Source organism: Camelus bactrianus, chromosome 3 (assembly GCF_048773025.1).
Source record: "Camelus bactrianus isolate YW-2024 breed Bactrian camel chromosome 3, ASM4877302v1, whole genome shotgun sequence".
Lineage (NCBI taxonomy): Eukaryota > Metazoa > Chordata > Mammalia > Artiodactyla > Camelidae > Camelus > Camelus bactrianus.
The window spans coordinates 38,695,028-38,717,780 of NC_133541.1; the positions used below are offsets into that span (position 1 = coordinate 38,695,028).

General features: G+C 34.5%; 1 protein-coding gene and 1 long non-coding RNA gene across 4 annotated transcripts in view; one reads left to right on the top strand and one right to left on the bottom strand.

Moving 5' to 3' along the window:
* MAP3K1 (mitogen-activated protein kinase kinase kinase 1) overlaps positions 1 to 19,990 on the top strand; it is a 66,640-nt gene extending 46,650 nt beyond the window's left edge. For all 3 annotated transcript variants that reach the window (XM_074358521.1, XM_074358523.1, XM_074358522.1), the window contains exons 7-20: positions 375 to 496; positions 1,107 to 1,188; positions 1,304 to 1,487; positions 3,430 to 3,708; positions 6,813 to 6,934; positions 9,325 to 9,416; positions 9,690 to 9,879; positions 10,184 to 11,465; positions 11,839 to 11,991; positions 12,710 to 12,872; positions 14,006 to 14,137; positions 15,025 to 15,167; positions 15,851 to 15,982; positions 17,326 to 19,990. In XM_074358521.1, coding sequence (XP_074214622.1) covers positions 375 to 496; positions 1,107 to 1,188; positions 1,304 to 1,487; positions 3,430 to 3,708; positions 6,813 to 6,934; positions 9,325 to 9,416; positions 9,690 to 9,879; positions 10,184 to 11,465; positions 11,839 to 11,991; positions 12,710 to 12,872; positions 14,006 to 14,137; positions 15,025 to 15,167; positions 15,851 to 15,982; positions 17,326 to 17,475 — 3,226 coding nt within the window. In that variant the 3' untranslated portion in view covers positions 17,476 to 19,990. The remainder of the gene's footprint in view (positions 1 to 374; positions 497 to 1,106; positions 1,189 to 1,303; positions 1,488 to 3,429; positions 3,709 to 6,812; positions 6,935 to 9,324; positions 9,417 to 9,689; positions 9,880 to 10,183; positions 11,466 to 11,838; positions 11,992 to 12,709; positions 12,873 to 14,005; positions 14,138 to 15,024; positions 15,168 to 15,850; positions 15,983 to 17,325) is intronic.
* LOC105077798 (uncharacterized) overlaps positions 1 to 22,753 on the bottom strand; it is a 199,052-nt gene that overhangs the window by 146,704 nt on the left and 29,595 nt on the right. The window contains exon 2 of the long non-coding RNA XR_012504319.1: positions 21,986 to 22,088. This is a non-coding gene — a long non-coding RNA (uncharacterized LOC105077798). The remainder of the gene's footprint in view (positions 1 to 21,985; positions 22,089 to 22,753) is intronic.

A 22,753-nucleotide genomic window follows, 5' to 3' on the forward strand; every position in this document is an offset into this window, starting at 1 on the left:
ATATGGATGTCAGATTTATTTACAGAATTAAATCCTTTGTAATGAGACAGTTAGTTCAGTTCTTTTAAGGATATGCTTTACTGTATAAAAAAGTGGTATAGCCTCTCTGGAAAAAAGTAATGTGACTTTTTAAAACATTTATATTCATTGATCCAGTAAATGTACTCTTACTGGTGGTGGGAATCGGATTAAAAATTGCTGTATATTAATAGGAGAAATACTTCTTAAATGGTTTAATTAGATGCTCCTAAGTAAGAATTTCTAATTAATTTTTTCATATTCTAAAGAAGCCAAAATTGTTTTTAGCATACGGCATTATAAATTCGGTGTTATGTTCTTACATGTTTAATGCTTTCATTTCCCCTTCCTTACAGTATAAAAGATGAAGAGGAACAGATGTGTCCTATTTGCTTATTGGGCATGCTTGATGAAGAAAGTCTGACAGTATGTGAAGACGGCTGCAGGAACAAGCTGCACCACCACTGCATGTCAATTTGTATGTGGCTCTTTTTCTCCCTGTGTTTACCCAACACAGTTACCGTATAAGCTATATTATTTAGGATTTTAACATGGCCTTTGGGGAGACTGGTGAGAGAAGAAGAGAAGCATATCTAGGTCCTATGTGAAGTTTTCAACAAACTGGTGTTTAAGATCTCTTAGGAGGTGAGCAGTGTGAGTGAAGAAATGTTATAAACTATGATTCGTGTGGTAATGGAAGGCGTGCACAGAGTTAGAAACAACTCTGATCTGGAAGGTGCACGTGGAGGAAAGGGAGTAAAAGAAGACCTAGGCAGGCATTACAGAGAGGGCGACATCAAAGCAACTTTTGGAATAGCACTACCAGGTTATCAAGTGGGCAGAATGTTTTGAAAAACAGTAAACAGAGTACATGTTATATAACTAACAAAACAGCATTTGCAAAAATTACAAGCATCAGAATAATTTAACATGCTGTGCCTGCCTGCTTTTAGGTAAACATATATCAGATGATTTTTCTGAGGTTCCTTCCATTTAAATCCTGTACTAGCTATTATGAACAATTATTACAAAAATATTTAATGTTAAACATTTATATTTTTGTAAGTTTTTTTCCTTTAATTTTTCAGGGGCAGAAGAATGTAGAAGAAATAGAGAGCCTTTAATATGTCCCCTTTGTAGGTCTAAGTGGCGATCCCATGATTTCTACAGGTAACCGTTTTGAATTAATGATTTGAGTTATGTTTGATAAGAAATAAAATTGTTCTCAAAGTGTTATTTAAACCTGGTAATTATTTTTAGCAAGCTTTGTTAATTTTTTATTTAGCCACGAGTTGTCAAGCCCTGTGGATTCCCCTTCTTCTCTGCGAGCTGCACAGCAGCAGACCACACAGCAGCACCCCTTGGCTGGATCACAACGAAGGAATCAGGAGAGCAATTTTAACCTTACTCATTATGGAACTCAGCAGATCCCTCCTGCTTATAAAGATTTAGCTGAGCCATGGATTCAGGTAACTCGTTCTTGTTCTTCATTTCTCAAAGAAGCATTTATAGACTAATTAATGTAGTTGTCTCCTAGTTGTTTATAATATGAGAATGTACTTTTGCTTGCCTCCATCATGACTCTTATTCCATTGAAAAACTTTAATTTTACCTTTGGTGTTACTACTATGCCACTTATTATAGAGCTTAAACTGCAAAAATTCTTTGTAGTCTCACCTCCCACCTTTAGAAACATCTCTTTCTGAACAGACATAAAAAGTTATCCAAGGATAGACACTAGAACCACTTGTTCCAGTGTTTAATCCCATTCCTGCGAATAATTGCTGTCATTTTTCTTGTTTGTTGCCATTTAAACTCAGTTTCTCCTTTCTGTATTCTCATGGCATATGTTAGGTACTTAATAATTGCTAAGTGGATGAATAAGAAAAAATATGTGGTATTTACCTTCTATTAGTCATTTTTATTTGTAAGGACAGTTTCCATTCCTTGACTGCCTCTTCTGCTTAAATGCTTTTTCATTCCCAGGAAATCAGATTATCAGTTGATTGGATTCTGATGATTTTGTTGTTGTCTGCTTAGTCCATTTTTTTTTTTTAATGCAGAGTTCAAAACCAGATAATCTCTCCAGTAGACAGTAGTAAAGTAAAATATTTTTGATAATCTGGTAAATTCTGTTTAAAAATATTAAATTTGTAAACAGACACAATAACTCATTAAGTTTGTGTATCAGTAAAATTTATTTCCGTTTCTTTTTTATGATCATTATAGTCCTGCAGCTTTTGAATTCTCTTTTCTCAGCATGTTAAAAACCTAATATGAATCTAATAAAATTTGTCAACTTAATAAATATATCCTATTTATCTCATTCATTAATGGTATTTAACATAGGCTCTCACCTGCCCCTTGAGTCCTCAGGAAAACTCTCAAGTTGGTAACTGAGCTGTTGGATGCCATTTTTTTGAGGCAGTGGTCTAGTTTGTTCTGCTTAAGCTTAGGTTGGACTAGGCTATATATTCCTAGTTTTTAAAATTAGAACATCATATAAGACATAATTAAGACTTAGATAGGGTATGCTATTTAACACTGCCAGGCATATAATAAATTCAAACATTCTAATTGATTTATTCTCCTTTACTATCACTTTAACACAGAACACATGAAAAATATGTTGTGATTTGTTTTCCCCAAAATTGTGTTTATTCAACTCTCATGTTCAGAAATTTTTCCTATAATATCTTATCTTAGGTATTAAGTTTACTTTTAGCTAACTGGTCCATAATGTCAAGACATGAACCCTTTCTTTCCTTTAGGGACTCTCTGGCTTTGCAGACATGGTGATAATAACTGTAATAATATGCACTTTAATTATATCCTTATCTTTTGCTGATTTCATCATAGAATGCTTTTCTTTAGTCATTTGATTTTTTTCCACTCCATTCATTGTAGTTTTTTATAGTTTTTTATTAACCTTTTTGTACAAGACAAAAAATTAGGTAAGCACCATTATCATTGGTAGGAGAAATCCTGTTATCTCTTGAATACCCACCCAGGTGCCTTTCTTGATTTGGCTTTTTTTTTTTAAATCTTGCTTCAGTTTTTTCTCTGTAAACTACCTTAATATGAATACAAATTTGGGGTTCTTCACAGATTTGTTTGTTTTGTTTTGTGGTAAGCAAAGGAGTACAGAAATGCATTCATATATATCCATCTACTTAATGTTCATTCTCTTAATTTTACTTGCGCTAATAAATGTTAAGGACTTTTGATAATTACCAGTTAAACTTGAATATAAAATTCCTCCTTATTTATGTATTTGAAAATTGTATAGTATGGTGAAAATTTAAGAAATGTCCAGTTTCCCTCTAGTAATTAAAAATCATGCTTAATTCAAAATACTTTAGGTTCATTAGTTTTTCTTCACATTGAATTCATTTTGTTTGTTTTTGATAGGTATTTGGAATGGAACTCGTTGGCTGCTTATTTTCTAGAAACTGGAATGTAAGAGAGATGGCTCTCAGGCGTCTTTCCCACGATGTTAGTGGGGCTCTGCTATTGGCAAATGGGGAGAGCACTGGAAATTCTGGGAGCAACGGCGGAAGCAGCCCGAGTGCTGGAGCTGCTAGTGGGTCTTCCCAGACCAGTATCTCAGGAGACGTGGTAGAGGCATGCTGCAACGTTTTGTCAATGGTCTGTGCTGACCCTGTCTACAAAGTTTACGTTGCTGCTTTAGTAAGTAGCTTTATTCTATAACCATAGTATTGTGGGTTTGTTTGGGTTTTGTTTTTTTTTTTTTTTTTGACAGTTTGTAGATACCATTTTTACAATTCAGTAAAATGACTATCTGATTTCAGAAAATCCAAATTTTGTTTTTATTTCATAATGCCAGGAAATTGCAATTTTCCATTTAATCTCTTCCTTTGGATTTTACTGTTTTAATCTGTTGAGGTTTTCTTATATGCTGTTTACTTTTCTCCCCTTAAGTAGCAATATTTTGCTGTTCATATCTTTACATTTGCCTTACCTTACACATGAGCAAGTTAAAAATTCTTTATGGGTAGGATAGCAAAGCAATCAAAGTTACTTTGATTTTTTTAAATTTGATATTAGCAGACATTAAGAAGAACTGATTTTTAATAAACATTGTTGTATGGAAATTCAGAAGCCTTTTCGCAAGAGAGGATTCCATGACATAGATTACTGAGTTGTTTTTCTAGTTCAACCTGTTAGAAGTTGTCTTTTATGAGTGGGACGGAATGACGAGGAGGCTGTTTTGTTTGTAATTTCAGAAGCTAATTTGACTTTCCCCATTTTGTGTATATATATATCTTTAGAACAGGGTTTCTCAACTTCAGCACTTATTAGCACTGACACAGATAATTATTTGCTGGGGGTTAGGGGTGCTGTATTACACATTGTAGGATGTTCAGCAGCGTCTCTGGCCTCTACCCACTAGATACCAGTGGCAACCCTCTCCTCTCCCCAGTCATGACAACCAATGTCTCCAGGCATTGCTGAATGTCCTCTGAGGGTCAAAATTGCTCCCAGTTCAGAAACACCACTTTAGAATAATTCTTATCTCATGTTTTTTTTTTTTTAACTCAGTCATCTCTCTGCTTCTCAATCTTTTTCTAATCCATGCTATAATAGCTGTACCTGATGAATCTTTTTGAGAGGTAGAGGTAGTATAGCATGGTGGTTATGAACAATACTTCGGAATCAGAATTAAGTCACCTTATAATTAATCATCCCAACTGGGATACTTGAATAATCTACTTGTTAATCTGGATGTGTGGTCAAGATCATAGAGACCTTGAGTCAAATTCTGGTCCTCTGGTTTGCTAGCAGTGTGATTTTAGCACTCTTAAACTTTAGCTCTCTCACCTATAAAATAATGAAAATATTTATCACTTAGGTTTGAAATGAGATTGTGTAGAAATCTCTAGCCATAATATCTAGTACACTGTAAGAATGTTGAATATACAGTAGCCATCATTATTCCTTAACTGCTACTTTGATTATTCCCCAGCTCAGAAACCTAAGGTTTCTGCTTCTTCAGCAGCATTTCCTAAAGCATATTCTCTGGAAGTTTGGCAGGATTATGAAAAGTTCCCTGAAGAAGGAGTTCTGTGTTCAGTTAAAATGGATGAACACTGAATTACATGAGGTGAAATGGGTCTGTTCACTGAAAGGCTTCTAGGAACCTTCAATAAGTTAGCATACATTGAGAATCTATAAAATCATGGGGTAAGATTCATTAATTCCCAATTTTATCTTACCATGGTCTGTTTTTTTATGTAGCATCTGGAGGGACCAGCATACTACAGAATACTATAGAAGAAGACCAGTTGTTTTGGTTCAACTTTTTACCCCTTCTTACTATTTTCCAGCACAAACCTTCAGACATACTTAACTGCTCAATATCCTGCCTTTCTGTCTGGTTATTTCTTATTAAGTTCAGATAGTTTCCCACTGAGTTTGTGAGCTCCTGGAGTTCAGGGACTCTGTGAATAATACTGTATTCTGATTCCCCTACAATTATTTAGTGTGCCAGGCACAATGGAGGCAGAAATATTCTTGCCCTTAGAGCTCTCTCTTCCCTTTCTCCCCTCCTTGCCCTTCTTTTTTTCCCCCTTCCCCTCCCTTCCCACATGTAATTTTTTGCTGAACCATTCGAAAGCTATGTGCAGGCATCATGACATTTCAAATACTTTAGCATGTATGTCTTAAGAACAAATACATTCTTCTGTATAGCCACAATGCAGTCAAGAGACTCGGGAAATTTAACATTAATAACAATACTATTATGTACTATAAAGTCTATATTCAAATATACCCAGTTGTCCCAACAATATCCTTTACAGCTTAACTGTAGACTATTCAGATTTCACATTTTTCCATTCATGTCTTTTTTCTCTTTTTAGGATCCAATCCTGGATCTCACTTTGCATTTAGTTGTCATGCCCCCTTAATCTTTTCCCATCTGTGACAATCTCTCAGTCTTTCCTTGTCTTTCATAGACCTTGTCACTTTTGAAGTGAATTGGCCAGTTAGTTTGAGAATGTTCCTCAATTTGGGTATATCTTATTTTCTCATGATTAGATTGTTTATGCATTTTTTGCAAGAATTCCAGAGGTGATGTGCCCTTCTCAGTACATTGTATCAGGGGGTACATGGTGTCATTGTGTCTTATTATTGGTGATGCTAGCCTTCATCACTTGGTTAAGGTGCTGTCTACTGGGCACTGTAAAATTACTACTAAAAAATGTCTTGGGGGAGATACTTGGAGAGTATACATATATCTTGTTTGTCTTCAACATTTGACCACAGATTTTAGCATGTCAGTGGATCTATTGGTGATTTTCTATTTTTCTTATTCCTTCTGTATCTTCTGTAAAAAGCTGTCTCTTCTCCCCCGTTTATGTATTTATTCACTTTTTTATTTATATCACCAAAACTCATGGGTTTTTATTTTATACTGTGAGTTATAATTTAGTACTATCATCTTTTATTTTGTTGCTCAAATTACTCCTGCTTTGGCCATTGGGAGCTCTTTCAAGTTGGCTTCTGTTCTCATTTTCTTTTTAAAATAACTGTCATCTTGAAGTTAATTCAGACTTTTAAAAATTACAGAAATAGTTCCTTTCTACCTTATCTATTTCTTTATTCAGTTTTTTTATTTGTATCAGTATCAACTTGTGGATTCTTATTTTATTTATGGGTTATAATCTGTTTCTATCATTATTTATTTTGTTTCTCAGATTGTCTCAGATTATGCCATTGTCTCTGATGCTTTTTAAATGTAGTTAAACTGACCTTCAGTTTTTTCCTCCCAGAAAACATTGAGAGCCATGCTAGTATATACTCCTTGCCATAGTTTGGCAGAAAGAATCAAACTGCAAAGACTTCTCCGGCCAGTTGTGGACACCATCCTAGTCAAGTGTGCAGACGTCAATAGGTAAGGCCCTGTTAATGAACTGCTTCAAATACTCTTTTATTAAAAGCTAGCAGGGACTATCATCAAGAAGTCTACAAATAATAAATGCTGGAGAGGGTGTGGAGAAAAGGGAACCCTCCTACACTCTTGGTGGGAATGTAAATTGGTGCGGCCACTATGGAAAAGTGTGGAGATTCTTTAAAAAAATAAAAATAGACTTACCATATGATCCAGCAGTCCCACTCCTGGGCAAATATCTGGAGAAAACTCTACTTTCAAAAGATATGTTCATCCCAATGTTCATAGCAGCACGACATACAATAGGCAAGACATGGAAGCAACATGAATATCCATTGACAGATAAATGGATAGAGAAGTTGGGGGTGTGTACACAATGGAATATTACTCAGCCATAAAAAGAATGAAATCATGCCATTTGCAGTAACATGGAAGGACCTAGAAATTATCATACTAAGTGAAGTAAGTCAGACAGATAAAGATAAATATCATATGCTATAACTTACATGTGGAATCTAAAAAAAAAAAAAGATGTAAATGAACTTATTTACATACCAGAAATAGACTTACAAACATAAAAAACAAACTATGGTTACCAAAGGAGAAAGGCGGGGGTAGGAATAAATTACAAGTTTGGGGTTAACATATACACATTACTATATATAAAGTAGATAAACAACAAGGACCTACTATATAGCACAAGGAACTATATTCAATATCTTGTAATAACTTATAATGGAAAAGAATCTGAAATAGAAAATATATATACATATGTATAACTAAATCACTTTGCTGAACACTTGAAACTAACACAACATTGTAAATCAACTATACTTCAATAAAAAAAATAGCATGGAGCCTCACATCTAGTATTTAATATCTACTTATTAGATGAGGCTTCAAATATTGTTTTCTAATGTGAGATTTGAAATTAATATGTAATACTTAAAGCTCTTTAAGGAGAAGAATTAGTGGCAAGTAAAACCAGGCTAACAAACTGCATGGACCTTCTCATTATTGTATTATGACTGATTCTCTTTTATTTTAAAGTAGTATCTTAAACTAAAATCCAATTGATAAGAAAAACAGCTGACATATGTATAACGTATAATCTCATTGTAGAGAATGAGTTACACAAGATGGGAACCAATAAAATCATTATACCTACTTTGCATTATCAGAAACAAAAAAACAAACCCTTCCATTACTTTCTTTGCGATGGACTTTTACTCTGTGACAATTTATGTCAAATAACAATACAACAAAAATTTCATAGATCCCTGCAATATCCTTAAAAATCAGCAAGGAACAGGAGTAACCCTAATTGGAGGTATGAAGAGATGAGGTATGGTGATAGTAAAAATGAGCACAAGCTATGCTTTTATTAGACCATTGATTATCTTCCCTCCACCCCCTTTCCAAAAAGTGGGAGGGAAAGACCACTTTTCCTATAATAAACATAGCTACAGTACACACTTTTTTGGCAATTCTCATCTCTTCATATCCCTGCAGATCAAATCTCTATTGTTTTACCTCTGCCATTACACCCTTTTGGAGCTCTCTCAGTCCAACCTTGTCTTCCTCCCTAAGTCACATGTTGTAGTCTGTACAGGGTCTCAAAAATTAAGCACTTAACTTTGACTTGTTTCTCATCTCATGAAGTCCATCTTTTGCCTCCATTATTTATTCTCTACACAAGCCTATAGATTGTATTAGAAGTTTTCTTGTTGCTTAGAATACCGTAATATCTGAAAAACATTAAGCAAATTAGTAAGTAATTTGCAGAATGCATAGACAAATCATTTCATTTTTTAATATTACAATAGATTTTTCTTTCTGAGAACTTCAGTGGTTTTGTAGCATTTGTTGTGCTGCCCACTTTCTGAAATTTTAAAGTTAGGCTGCATGGTCACTTGAATGACTGAACATCATAAGAAATATGGTAAAGAGATTTTATGGTATTTGGAACTCACTCTGGCTATATAAGAGAATATAAAGGTTTTGGATGGGAAGATTTTGTTTTTAATTCAAGTGATCTTAGTGAAAATTCAGAAATCATAATGTCTTGAGTCTTCTTTATTTTAACAAGATATGATAATGAAAATAAACCCTTTATCTGGTTTGACATTTAAATAACACTTGCTGTCAAGAGCCAGTAGTGAATATTCTGTGTTTAACATAGAAGATAAGATAAAATTTATGAAATTAGATCTAATAATAAATATTATTCATGCTGACATCATTAATGTGATTTTAGTGGTGGAAAAGCAAACACTTCTGAAAACATTTTGTTCCCACCTTTTCACAAGGCATTACATCACTACATTACTACTCTCCTTTTAACGCATATTTATCCAAGATCCAAATCTGATATTGCTTCCTTTCATTTTTAGTCGCACAAGTCAGCTGTCTATATCGACACTATTGGAATTGTGCAAAGGCCAAGCAGGAGAGTTGGCAGTTGGCAGAGAAATACTTAAAGCTGGTAATAACTTTTTACTTAAAATTACTATAGCATGTTTTATCATTTTCCTGAGCAGACTGTCTAATCCCATGATTTCTGATAGGGCAGCTTCAGAATTTTGAAGTAATTTTGTAAATTGACTCAGCTAACATTAGAAATAGGAATCTAAGAGAAGTTCTTTAAGTTAATATAATTCAGAGTAGTTTTGTTGACCCTATACCATTTGATCATGTTTTGTTTTAGATTTTAATGTCACTATTTTTCAGTTATTTATTTTTACTTTACTTTTTGTAGGATCCATTGGTATTGGCGGTGTTGATTACGTCTTAAATTGTATTCTTGGAAACCAAACTGAATCAAACAACTGGCAAGAACTCCTGGGCCGCCTTTGTCTCATAGATAGGCTGCTGTTGGAATTTCCTGCTGAATTTTATCCTCATATTGTCAGTACTGATGTTTCACAAGCTGAACCTGTTGAAGTCAGGTAATTTTTCTTCCGAAAATGTATTACTTTTCCTCTTCTTACCTACTTCATCCCACCCCCAAAGGAGGACACATTTGATTCATGAAAGACTCAGAAATTACAGCGCATATATAGGTTACTAATACCTTAATATCTGATTGACATAAACACCTGAAGTCTAGACTATCTAATTTAAAAGGTATGGATTCTTTGTACTGAAATGATTTTTTAATGTACAAGATATAAATTAGTACCATCTTTTTATTTGTATATATTTTACATTAATTTTAACTTGTTTCATAATTGAATGTGTTTTTTCTTTCAGGTATAAGAAGCTGCTGTCCCTCTTAACCTTTGCTCTACAGTCTATTGATAATTCCCACTCAATGGTTGGTAAACTCTCCCGAAGGATATATTTGAGTTCTGCAAGAATGGTTACTGCAGTACCCCATGTTTTTTCAAAACTGTTAGAAATGCTGAATGTTTCCAGTTCCACTCATTTTACCAGAATGCGTCGTCGTTTGATGAATATTGCAGATGAGGTGGAAATTGCTGAGGCCATCCACCTGGGCATAGAAGACACTTTGGATGGTCGATGTGACAGCCTTTTGCAGGCATCTGTCCCTAACAGCTATCCAGAAGCCACAGAGAACAGTTCCCTTGAGCGCACAGACTATTTAGAGAAAACTGGAAAAGGATTATGTGCTACAAAGTTGAGTGCCAGTTCAGAGGACATTTCTGACCGACTGGCCAGTGTTTCAGTAGGACTTCCTAGTTCAACAACAATGGAGCAACCAAAGCCAATGGTTCAAACAAAAGGCAGACCCCACAGTCAGTGTTTGAACTCCTCTCCTTTATCACATCATTCCCAATTAATGTTCCCAGCCCTGTCAACCCCTTCTTCATCTTCCCCATCTGTACCAGCTGGCACCATAACAGATGTCTCTAAGCATAGACCTCAGGGATTTGCTCCCTGCAAAATACCTTCTGCATCTCCTCAAACACAGCGCAAGTTTTCTCTACAGTTCCAGAGAAACTCTTCCGAAAACAAAGACTCAGATAAACTTTCCCCAATCTTTACTCAGTCAAGACCCCTGCCCTCCAGTAATATACACAGGCCAAAGCCATCTCGACCTACCCCAAGTAACACAAGTAAACAGGGAGATGCCTCCAAAAATAGCATGACACTTGATTTAAACAGTAGTTCCAAATGTGATGACAGCATTGGCAGCAGCAGCAGTAGTAGTAATGCCGTTATACCCAGTGACGAGACAGTGTTCACCCCAGTAGAGGAGAAATGCAGATTAGATGTCAATACAGAGCTCAACTCCAGTATTGAGGACCTTCTTGAAGCATCTATGCCTTCAAGTGACACAACAGTAACTTTTAAATCAGAAGTTGCTGTGCTGTCTCCTGAAAAGGATGAAAATGATGATACCTACAAAGATGATGTGAATCATAATCAAAAGTGCAAAGAAAAGATGGAGGCTGAAGAAGAAGAAGCTTTAGCAATTGCCATGGCAATGTCAGCGTCTCAGGATGCCCTCCCCATAGTTCCTCAACTACAGGTTGAAAATGGAGAAGATATCATCATTATTCAACAGGATGTAAGTATAGCTCTTTAAGAGGTTGGAGCATTTCCTTGGATTGTGCAAAAATAAGTCTAATTCAGAAATACGGCTTTTAACGAGTTAACCATCAGAAGCAGGTTTTTCACATAAAATTAATTATACAACAGTGTTTGTATCATTATTTGAATAGGAATACTTGTTGCCCATTTCAAAGGCATTTCTGGTTGATTCTACAATGGTGATCACTTATGCATTTGACATTGGTCACCAACACTGTCCATTCAGAGGTCAAGTTTATAGGTGGTTTGGGAAGCAAGACTGAATAACAGTAATATCTTGCCAGGCTAATCTCATGAACTCTTACTCTTTTAACTTAACAGTAAAAAGATTGCTTTCATTTAATATGTAGACACCAGAGACTCTACCAGGACATACCAAAGCAAAACAGCCTTACAGAGAAGACACTGAATGGCTGAAAGGTCAGCAGATAGGCCTTGGAGCATTTTCTTCTTGTTATCAGGCTCAAGATGTGGGAACTGGAACTTTAATGGCTGTTAAACAGGTAAATATCTAGTGAGCATATAAATGATTAAAATTATAAAAATGAAACATGAGCAAATAAAAAAATTAAGGACATATCCCAACATGCAAATATTTCAGTTCTTTTAAGTTTTCAGAAGACTAAATTTCAAAGTAGATGTTGCCAAAACACCAGAAGCATCATGAGTTCTATTTGAAAGTAGAAGCATTACTGTTGTAGTAAGATGCACCATCAAGGTGGTCCTTATAGAGGTTGTGTTTTTTTGTTTGTGCTTTTTTATGGTTAATAGAGGTGTGGTTTCATACTCCTTTCAGCAATGTTACTGGTACAGCATCATCTTGGGATTTCTGTGATTTACTTTTTATAGTAAGCATGCTTAACAAGATATGAAAATGATAAAGCTTTCATTTTTAAGTCATGTTAGTTCTTCTCCTGTGATTGGGCATTTCTCATTTTTTACTGTCTTCGGATAGTTTTGAAGGATTGGCCATGTCCCACTATTTTTTTTTTAAATATTTCCTCATATTTCACTGCTTTTTAAGTTAGATTCTTATTATCTGAAAGAACTTGATTTGGTTTTTTATAAATTATCTATATTGTATCCATAAGCATAAATGCCAACTGCTATTAATATATAAACTAGTTTGGATTTGTCCACTTTAGATCAGATTGCTAGTGAAAATTATAAATTAAAAACTCATCAGAATTCAAAACTTTGCAAACATATTTATTGAAACAGGTAACATATGTCAGAAATACATCTTCTGAGCAAGAAGAGGTAGTAGAAGCATTAAGAGAAGAGATAAGAATGATGAGCCATCTGAATCATCCAAACATCATTAGGATGTTGGGAGCCACATGTGAGAAGAGCAATTATAATCTCTTCATTGAATGGATGGCAGGTATGTTTGTATTTTAAATTACAAATAGTAGTACATAGATTGAGCTTTTCCATTGATAGTAAACTTAGGAAAACCATTTAATGAACACTTATTTTTATTAAACAGTTTAGATTTCTAAAAGCAAATTGCCCCAACATAGTAGTATAAACTGTAAATATTTAGTCCTTCTTTAAATATAAATAAAATATTCATTACCTTTACCTTTGAAGCTTATTCAAGTGTTTCTTTTAAATGATTGTGTACCATTGTTTTATAGGAATAATTGTTTTAAGCCTGATATGATAAGATCCATATCTTTCCATCATTAATTGGACAGATTTAGGAGACATTTTAATATGACTGTAAAAATAAAATTGATTAAGATATAATTTGGAAAGGTAAACTAGCACTGAAGCATAATGTTGAACCTTGTCATCTACTTAAATAAAGACTGAGTTTTATTTTGTATTATACAGTATATACAGTAAAATAAATGACTCGGGATGTAATGAATACTTAAGTGCGCGATTTAACTTCTTAGATTTTTCAGATTGGAAGAATGTATTTCTATTTACAAATCAGTTCTTTAGTATATTCTCTGATGTTGGTTGTAGGTGGGTTGATGGTTATATATAGGTTGACTCTTATAAACACTTTTAAATGAGGCTTATTGAGTTTGTGACTTATCCCAGGTCAGAACTGGTAAACAGTAGGATATGAAGCCTGACTCTGAGTTTTCTAGTTCCTCCCATTCTTTTTAGCTTCTGTTAAATGACATGTTACCACTGTTTACTTAAGTCATTAAGAAAGGCATTTTGGATACCTTGGTCAAAAAGACAGAGCGGTGAATTGTACATATGAGAAACAGTTCCATCCAAAATTGTTAACTTTTAAAGCTTTTTGAAATCTTGACCTTCCAGAAAACTAGTTTATGAAGGTTCTGTGAAAATGTCTCCTAACTGATTGGGTTCTGAGATTACTGGACTGTGTTAGGTTTTAAATCATTTTCCCTTCTGATGCAGATTATAAACTTAACATTTCAAATGTGAATGTGAGCTCATGCTGTGCAAGCTTATGTAACCAAAGTGTTATAAACAATTTTAATTTTGGCTTACATTTATGATAAATTATTGTTATTACATGTTTGTCTTTAGGGGGGTCTGTGGCTCATTTGCTCAGTAAATATGGAGCTTTCAAGGAATCAGTAGTTATTAACTATACTGAACAATTACTTCGTGGCCTTTCATATCTCCATGAAAACCAGATCATTCACAGAGATGTCAAAGGTAGGAATTCTTTTAATTATTATCTGCTTGTTATCAATAAGCAGAAAACAAATGTCATTTTAAAACTTGGACTTTTGTTGATAGTTTCTGACTTGAGATCAACTATGGGATTGTTTCTCCTGAGTAATTCAAATCACTAGAATTATTAGAAGTGAAAAGAACCTTTAGAGTCATATAATCTGCCTTCCTAGAGAAGCTGTGAATTTTCCACAGCCGAGGTGCTAATTGATGGCAAACCTGATATAGAATCCAGGTCTCTGATTCCTTGTCTTACTGCCTCCCCAGAAGTTCCTGTTCCTGGGTTTATTTAGAATAACTGGGATATTATAATCTTTTAAGAAAAATCCTTTCACATCTTTTGCAGTTTGGTTTATTAAGAGCAACTTTGGTTTCCTGACATGAATGGCTTTAGCTAGTATTAAACAAAACGCATTCAACTAATCTTATAACACTAATTTTTTATTAAGCTGTAATTATGAAATTACAGTATAAAGTTTGAATTGGTCTAGGTCAGTATGTTTCAACAGAACTGTGTCTTAAATTGTAAACTACACTAAAATTTTAACTTTGAGGAAAGATTTTTGTTAGGAATCTTTATATTAAAGGTTTAACACTTACTATAAAGTTTTACTAAATCTCTGCCTTTGTTCCTTATGCCTTGATGCATTGTCAGATTTTCCCTCTGAGGCTTTGGATTTTATTTAGTTTATACTGTGGAGACCCGTGTGCCATTTAGTAATAAAGTGAGGAGAGTAGATTTCTCTGAACCTCTGACATGCAGTTCACTTCTTTCGTTGTTGTCCTATTTCATTAGTAGTAGTTTACTGAGTTTTTAATCTGTTCTTTTGTTTTTAACACATAAGGGCATTTGCTGTTTCTGTTGACAGGTGCCAATTTGCTAATTGATAGCACAGGTCAGAGACTAAGAATTGCTGATTTCGGAGCTGCAGCCAGACTGGCATCAAAAGGAACTGGTGCAGGAGAGTTTCAGGGACAATTATTGGGGACAATTGCATTTATGGCACCTGAGGTGAGAAGCAGCTTTGAGTGTGATGAAAGAAAATATTTTAGAGTTCTGTGTCCACATTATGCCAAATAATTTTGCTGTGTTATCCACTGTATGCTTACCAATTAGAAGTTCATGGCCCTAAAGATAAGGTTTCAATGATATCCTTGATTTCAGACCCTTAATCCCTGCCTTTCCATAGCCTTTAAGCAAATATTTTAAAACCTATTTCTAACAAAGAATATTGGGTAATTTATAGTGGTTGTTTTGTAGTAAACCCAAAGTACACATAATAGAAATTTTAAAAATTGTTCACTCTATGCCAAAGGGAGATGAGCACACAAAAGCAAATCTTAGTAGTAGCTGAAGTTGTTTAAGCATTGCTCTTCTGAATTCAGCCTCCTCTGTTGTGTTCATAAATAGTGATTATTGATTGTCATCTTGTCCTGTAGTTTGTTTACTAGGCACACTGAGGCTGCTTTGAAATTCTGATACGACTTCAGAATCTCACAATCCTTCAAAATATTTTTGTGCCACATAGGAGATTAAGCCTATTAATGAAATAAATGAGGTATCAGGTAGTCTGTGAAATTGCTGTTTGTACCATTGTTTGGCTCTGAAGTAAAAGAACTACACTCCATGACGGCAGAATGGCTTTCTCTTTTTTTAATGAGTCATTTCCAGATTAACTCTCTGCTTTATTTTAGGTACTAAGAGGTCAGCAGTATGGTAGGAGCTGTGATGTATGGAGTGTTGGCTGTGCTATAATAGAAATGGCTTGTGCTAAACCACCTTGGAATGCAGAGAAACACTCCAATCATCTTGCTTTGATATTTAAGGTAACTGTGAGATTAAAATTACTTCTTTCTACTAAAATTGGCAGGAGGCAAATTTTCATGGGTTCTCCTTAACTATCAATCTAAATAACATGAAGGCATATCCTCCTTGAAATAGATATATATGTATTTATGTCCAGGAATTTCTGTGGTGTGGTGGATGTTGGCAGCATGTACAGTTAGTTCTCATTATCCACAGTAGCCACATGCTATCAAGTCACTGAATTGGCAGACACTAAATCATTGCTCCCGGGTGAAATATGTACCTATATATATACACAAATCAAACTTTCAAATTAAAACTTGAAGCTCTTCAAGTATGGTACAATCACAGATTTTTTTCATCTGATTTATTATTTCCAATATTTAAAAACTTCACACGTAAGTCAGACACCAGCTCTTGTGTGTTCTACCTTTCTGACAGCTCTCAAATCCATTCTCCCCATTTCCACCAGTGAATAGGGTAGTGATTGAGATTTTTAACTTTTGAGTTAGACATGTGCTGATTAAAACCTTGGGCTTCAGAGTCATACAGACCTGGTTCCAAACCCTGGCTGCATCCTTTAATAGCCATGTGACTAGGAAAATTACTTATTCTGTCTACCCTGTTTTCCTGTTTATAAAGTGGGTGTGATAAAGCACCTACTTCATGAGTTATTCATATTATTATTCATATTATTATTCATATTATTATTCATATTATTATTATTATTATGAGGCTGGGCCTGAGTAAAGCACTTAGCATACAGTCTCCTCTGTGCAAAGTGGCTAGTACTAGTCCTCCAAGCCAGCCCCCAGCACCTTTCACCTGCCCTGTCCTCCTCCAGTCCTCCCCATGCTTATATAACTTCCTCAATCCTCTGAAAAAATTCAGTGCAATTGTGTTTCTGATGTACTTAATTGACTGGCAGGTTTAGTCTTTCTTACTCTGAATAGCTGTCTGTGCTGAAAAAAAAACAAAATGCAATGAACCAAAAAGGACAAACCTTGGGAGAGTGAATATGAGGAAAGCAGAATTGATTTGAGTGAATATTTAACCTGTCTAATGATTTCAGCATACTTAGCCTTGTTCATTTGAGACAATAAAGAGAACTGTAGCTCCCTCTGATCAGGATGTATTTGACCAAAATTTAAAATCCTAAAATTTGAAAGATTCTTAGAGAAAACCTCCCATCCAGTGGGTGTGTTTTTCCATAGACTTCTTGTTAGCAGAAAGTCCACCCACTTGTGTTTTAGTCCTCTGTATATAGGATGCACATATAGAAGCTAGGAGATGTATGCACATGTACTTCTATATCAAAAGTTCCAGTTGTGGAGAGCTTTAACACCAGTGTTTTCCCTTATAGATTGCTAGTGCAACTACTGCTCCATCAATCCCTCCACATTTGTCTCCTGGTTTACGAGATGTGGCTCTTCGTTGTTTAGAACTTCAACCTCAGGACAGACCTCCGTCAAGAGAGCTACTGAAGCATCCAGTCTTCCGTACTACATGGTAGCCAATTATACAAATAAACTATAATGGAGACAGGATGCTCAACAAGAGAAAAAAACTTGTGGGGAACCACGTTGATAATCTGCTGTCCTTCATGCTATGAACAAGACCAGTGGGGAACCTTTACCTAAGTATGTGATTGACAAATCATGATCTGTACCTAAGCTTAGTATGCAAAAGTCCACAATTTGTGCAGAAACTGTAAACCGTGCCTTTCAGAGAACTGGCCCTAGGTGAACAGGAAAGCAATGAAGTTTGCATGATGAATTAACAGAGAAGCATAAATTCTTTTTTGGAGCACTTTTTCAGCAATATTAGCAGCTGAGGGGCTCAGGATCTATTTTAATGTTTCTATTATTCTTCCATTTCACATTGTGATCACAAGCAGGGGGTTCTGCAATTCCGTTCAGTTTTTTTTTGTTGTTGTTGTTGTTGTTTTTTGTCACTGGCTATAAAAATCAGTATCTGCCTCTTTTAGGTCAGAATATGCTATGAGTAGCAGTAAATAAATATATTTTTTAAAGTTGGTAACTTCTTTCTGACCCACAATTGACCTTTATATTTTTTAATGCCTGGGCAATTGTGGTTCATTGTGCATTTTACTGTTGGCCCATTCATTTCGTTTTTGGAAATTATGGTTCTGTATTTTCATTTCACCTTCATTTTTGTTTAATATTCAGGGAAAGGTGATCTTTTCAAACCAGAAAAAAAAATGGAACTAGGTGTGAACTAGAGTTTATTAAATATCTTGCTATTGCAAGAGTTTTTTAAAACAGATTTTATTTGTTTTTAAAATTGGAATATAATAAAATACTACCTTCATTGAGTCAGTCACTGCTCTTCTTGTGCAGATTAAATTAAGTGAAAACCAACTATTCTCTGTGATGCAGCTCACAACCAAGATCAAGATTACCTTGAAACTTATTTGACTTTTTTTTAATGTATCGATTCCTTTTGTAGGAAACGTCACATCATTTAAGTCTTACTCTGTATGTAACAATCCATCATTCATCATCACCACTGATAACATGTTAACTGCTATTTTCCTTCTACCATGCATCAGCTCTTTACAGTAGGCCTGGTTGATAAAAGAAAAACTGACTTAATTACTCAACTAATGAGTAACAGTGTTTTTAAACAGTAAATTTCCTTTGAACTTGGAGAATGTGTTCAGAAAGAAAAGTGAAATTGAATTTCATTTACACACAAATTGGATTTTGCACAATCAGATAATGGTTTTTGTCTGAGCTGAATTCAGATGCATGGAATCCTGATGGAAAATGGCAGCTTTTTTATCCTTTTTTCTTTTTCTTTGTAAGTCTTTTAAATCAAGTACTGATTAAGTATTTAATACAACTTTTTTGAGATAAGTTTTAACTCTTCAGAAGCCAGTTGAATTGTTGCAGAGTTAAGTAGAATTGGTTATTCTCAAAGACTCAGGATAAACTAAATAAGCTATATAGAGTACATTTTAAATGTACAACACAAATTGGAAGTAAAATAAGTTACAAGATAAGTTTACAGGGATATATTGCATATAATTTTTAAAAGGCAGTTTTTTTTTTATATGAATGTGTTTCTTAGTGAAATTTTACATTCCTTTGGTTGGAAGATTGGCAATATTTGAAGAGTTAAAAATAGAACTGAAATGTGAAGTTTGGTAGCTCTTAATGTGTTTTTTTTTGGTTTTTTGTTTTTTGTTTTTCTTTTTTTTTCTTTTTTTTTTTTTTTTTTTTGACTACTTAGAATTTTTCACAATTCTAATAAGATTGTTTCCAAGTCTCTTATGTGCAAGCTTTAAAGGATGCACTCTTGCCATTTTATGTACTGGAAGATCATTAGTCAGATTAATACTGTGTCTGACAGAAATGTAAACTGTATAAACTGAGGAACCTCAGCTAATCAGTATTACTTTGTAGATCACCATGCCCACCACATTTCAAACTCAAACTGCCTCTAGATGTCAAAATCCATTGTTTGAGTTTGTTTGCAGTTCCCTCAGCTTGCTGGTAATTGTGGTGTTTGTTTTTTTGTTTTGTTTTGTTTTGTTTTGTTTTGTTTTGTTTTGTTTTCAATGCAAATGTGATGTAATATTCTTATTTTCTTTGGATCAAAGCTGGACTGAAAATTGTGTAATTATTTTGTGTTCTTAATGTTATTTGGTACTCAAGTTGTAAATAACATCTACTGCTGTTTATTCCAGTTTCTACTACCTCAGGTGTCCTATAGATTTTTCTTCTACCAAAGTTCACTTTCACAATGAAATTATATTTGCTGTGTGACTATGATTCCTAAGACTTCCAGGGCTTAAGGGCTAACTTCTATTAGCACCTTACTGTGTAAGCAAATGTTACAAAAAAATCTCTGGGTTAAGAAAATTTGGCTTAAATGTATCCTTTGTTATTTTAAATATATCGAGATATTTTAATTAAAATTTTTACCCCATTGAACCAATTTTATAGTATTTGTACCTATTTTGGTGTTTTGTCTTTATAGTAAATAAAAGTTTTTGAACAAAAGTTGTTACTTTTATTTATTTTTAAATAATTTCATACTTAACAAAAAAGTATGAACACCACAAAGAACTCCCATATACCATTCACCCAAAAGCCCCACTCAGGTTTTGCCAGCAGCCCAGTGATGTCCTTTATAGCAAAAGAATCCAAACCAAGATGAGGTGTTGCTCTTAGTTAATGTGTTTCTTCTTCCCATTCAATCCAGAACCATTTCTTAGTTCTTCCTTGACCTTCACAATCTTAATATTTTTTAAGATTACAGTTTATTGTTTTATAGAAGTCCTACATTTTGAGTTTGGTGCTTCCTCAGGATTCAATTCAGATGCATTTGTGGCAGGAGTATCTCAGAAATGATGCAGTGTTTTTCGGTGACTCAAATCAGGAGGCATACAAGGTCAGTTTGTTCCATTGCTGGTGATACTCAACTGTGATCATCTGAGTAGGCTTTGCTGCTATAAAGTTACTCTTTCCCTTTATAATTAACATCTACCTTTATATTAAGTACTTTACAGAGGTGATACTTTGAGATTACATAAGTACCTTGTTATTCAACCAACTTTAGCTCTCTGCTCTTAGTTTTCTTGCTGATGGTTGCCAAATAGTGGTTTTCTAGTTCCTACATTCCTTCTATATTTTATTAATGGTCATTTTGCTGTAAGGAAGAGCTTTCTCTTCTTTCATTTATTATTATTATTCAAAGTGGATTCCTATTCAGTGAGATAAAATCCATTACTGTCATCACATATTTGCTCAAATTGTCAGATTTAGCCATTGGGAGCTAGCTTCTCTATTGACTGACAAGCCACCATTATTCTTTGAATACTTCCATACTTTCAGACCCATCTTGTGTGTTTGCTTCATCCCTGGGATCAGCCATTTTTCCAAAGAGCCCTGACTTCTTTGACGCATTTAAAAACTGGGTGCTAGATGTGCTCAGTGCTCCTGGGTGTCACTGCTCCCAGGCCCTTTTGGTAAACAAAGCTAGAATGTGTGTGTGTGTGTGTGTGTTTACAGGGTTTTTCCACACATACGCAAAATACACATACATACTTATACATAACACACACAGACCATGAGTTCATAACAATCTTCCAATTTCAGTCTACCACCACCCAGGTTCATTCAAGCTTTCCCTCTGTTCATATTTGTAACTTCTTTTCTGGACAGTAGGAAACCTGGCTCCCATTTGCCTCAATATATTGACTTATTTACTCAAGATCTCCACCCACCCATATAACCGTCTCCTGACACTCATCAGGCTGCCATCTCACTCAACCGTCTTCTCTGCATGGGCCCCAACCCCTGCTAGACTGCCCTTGCCTAAAGGCATATATGTATAAATATATATTTTTTAAAATTTTGGAGCAGTTTTAGGTTCACAGCAAAAATGAGCAGAAGATTCAGGGATTTCTCAGGGAAAGGTATAGTTCAAGTGGAAGAGCACATGCTTAGCATACACAAGGTCCTGGGTTCAATCCCCAGTACCTCCTCTAGAAATAAATAAGTAAACCTAATTACCTAACCCTAAAAAAAATAAATAAATAAAATAGAAATAGAAATTTAAAAAACAAGAGTATTTAATTTAAAACAGACAAAAAAAAGAAAAGCTTTTTTTAAAAAGTATTCTTTTTAAAAAACATAGACAATTATACCTCTTTTAAAAATTACTTTATGTAGTTTGACATGTTATATACATGCACATAAATACTATTAATGTTCCCAGATAGCACAGATTAAACCTAATTGATACTGTTCATAAAACTTTCTATATCATACGACATTTCTAAAAAAGCATTAAAAAAAACTTCTTATATTAAATTGTTGAGAATGAGAATAAAGATTTATTCACCAGATACTATTTGTCAGGCATACTTTGCAACACAGTGATTATACCCTCATAAATGAGGAATTGAGGCAATTTCAATCTTTTTGCAATCCAGGCTGCACCAGGAAACTCACTTGCCCTGCCCCACAGTTTTAGTCTTAGATTGTATGTACCTTGTGGTTGTGTGCTGCTGGATTCCACTTCTATCCTTCATATTTCTGCTCAGTAGTCGTTTCACAAATGATCAAGTTGAATCAGAAACTAGATGATCCAACCCTGCAAGACAGGTAACTGTCATTGAATAACTGTGAGTTCAGAAGCCATTCTGTGTCTCTACATTTGTTTTAAACTTTCTGTATGTGATTTTAAATGCACATTTTTAAAATAGGCACTGGATATTTTTCTAAAGGACACACTTCAGTCATTTCAGGAAAGTATTAACTTTGAGAAAAGTTTTCTGCTTCACAGGAATTTATAAATTAATTCTATTATTCCTTGATTCTATTTAAATGTTATTAATAGTTTTATAAAATGACCAAATCTGCAGGTTAGGTGGAATCTAGAAAAATATTGGGTATCATGCTCATATAAAAATGCCAATGAATGCATTTGTGAACTGATACAGTAATTCACTTGTTATAAAACAAAATGCATGAAATACTGCTGTCATTGGGGAACATGGTGACAAACAGAAATGTATGCAAACTGCCATGTCATTACAATTTTTAGGTTTGTCATTTTTTTAATTTGTGCTGTATGCAAAAATCTCATGTTGAATTGGCATAAAGGAGGAAAGGAAGGGCCTTTTAAATTAGGTGATGAAGGTGGACTTGGTGACCACAGAGCCTGAGCCATCACATGGGTCTAATCTAGGTCTGCCTCTGCCAGTTGTGTAACCCCTGTTTTGGCTTTCTGAACCTCCATTTCTACATCTATAAAAT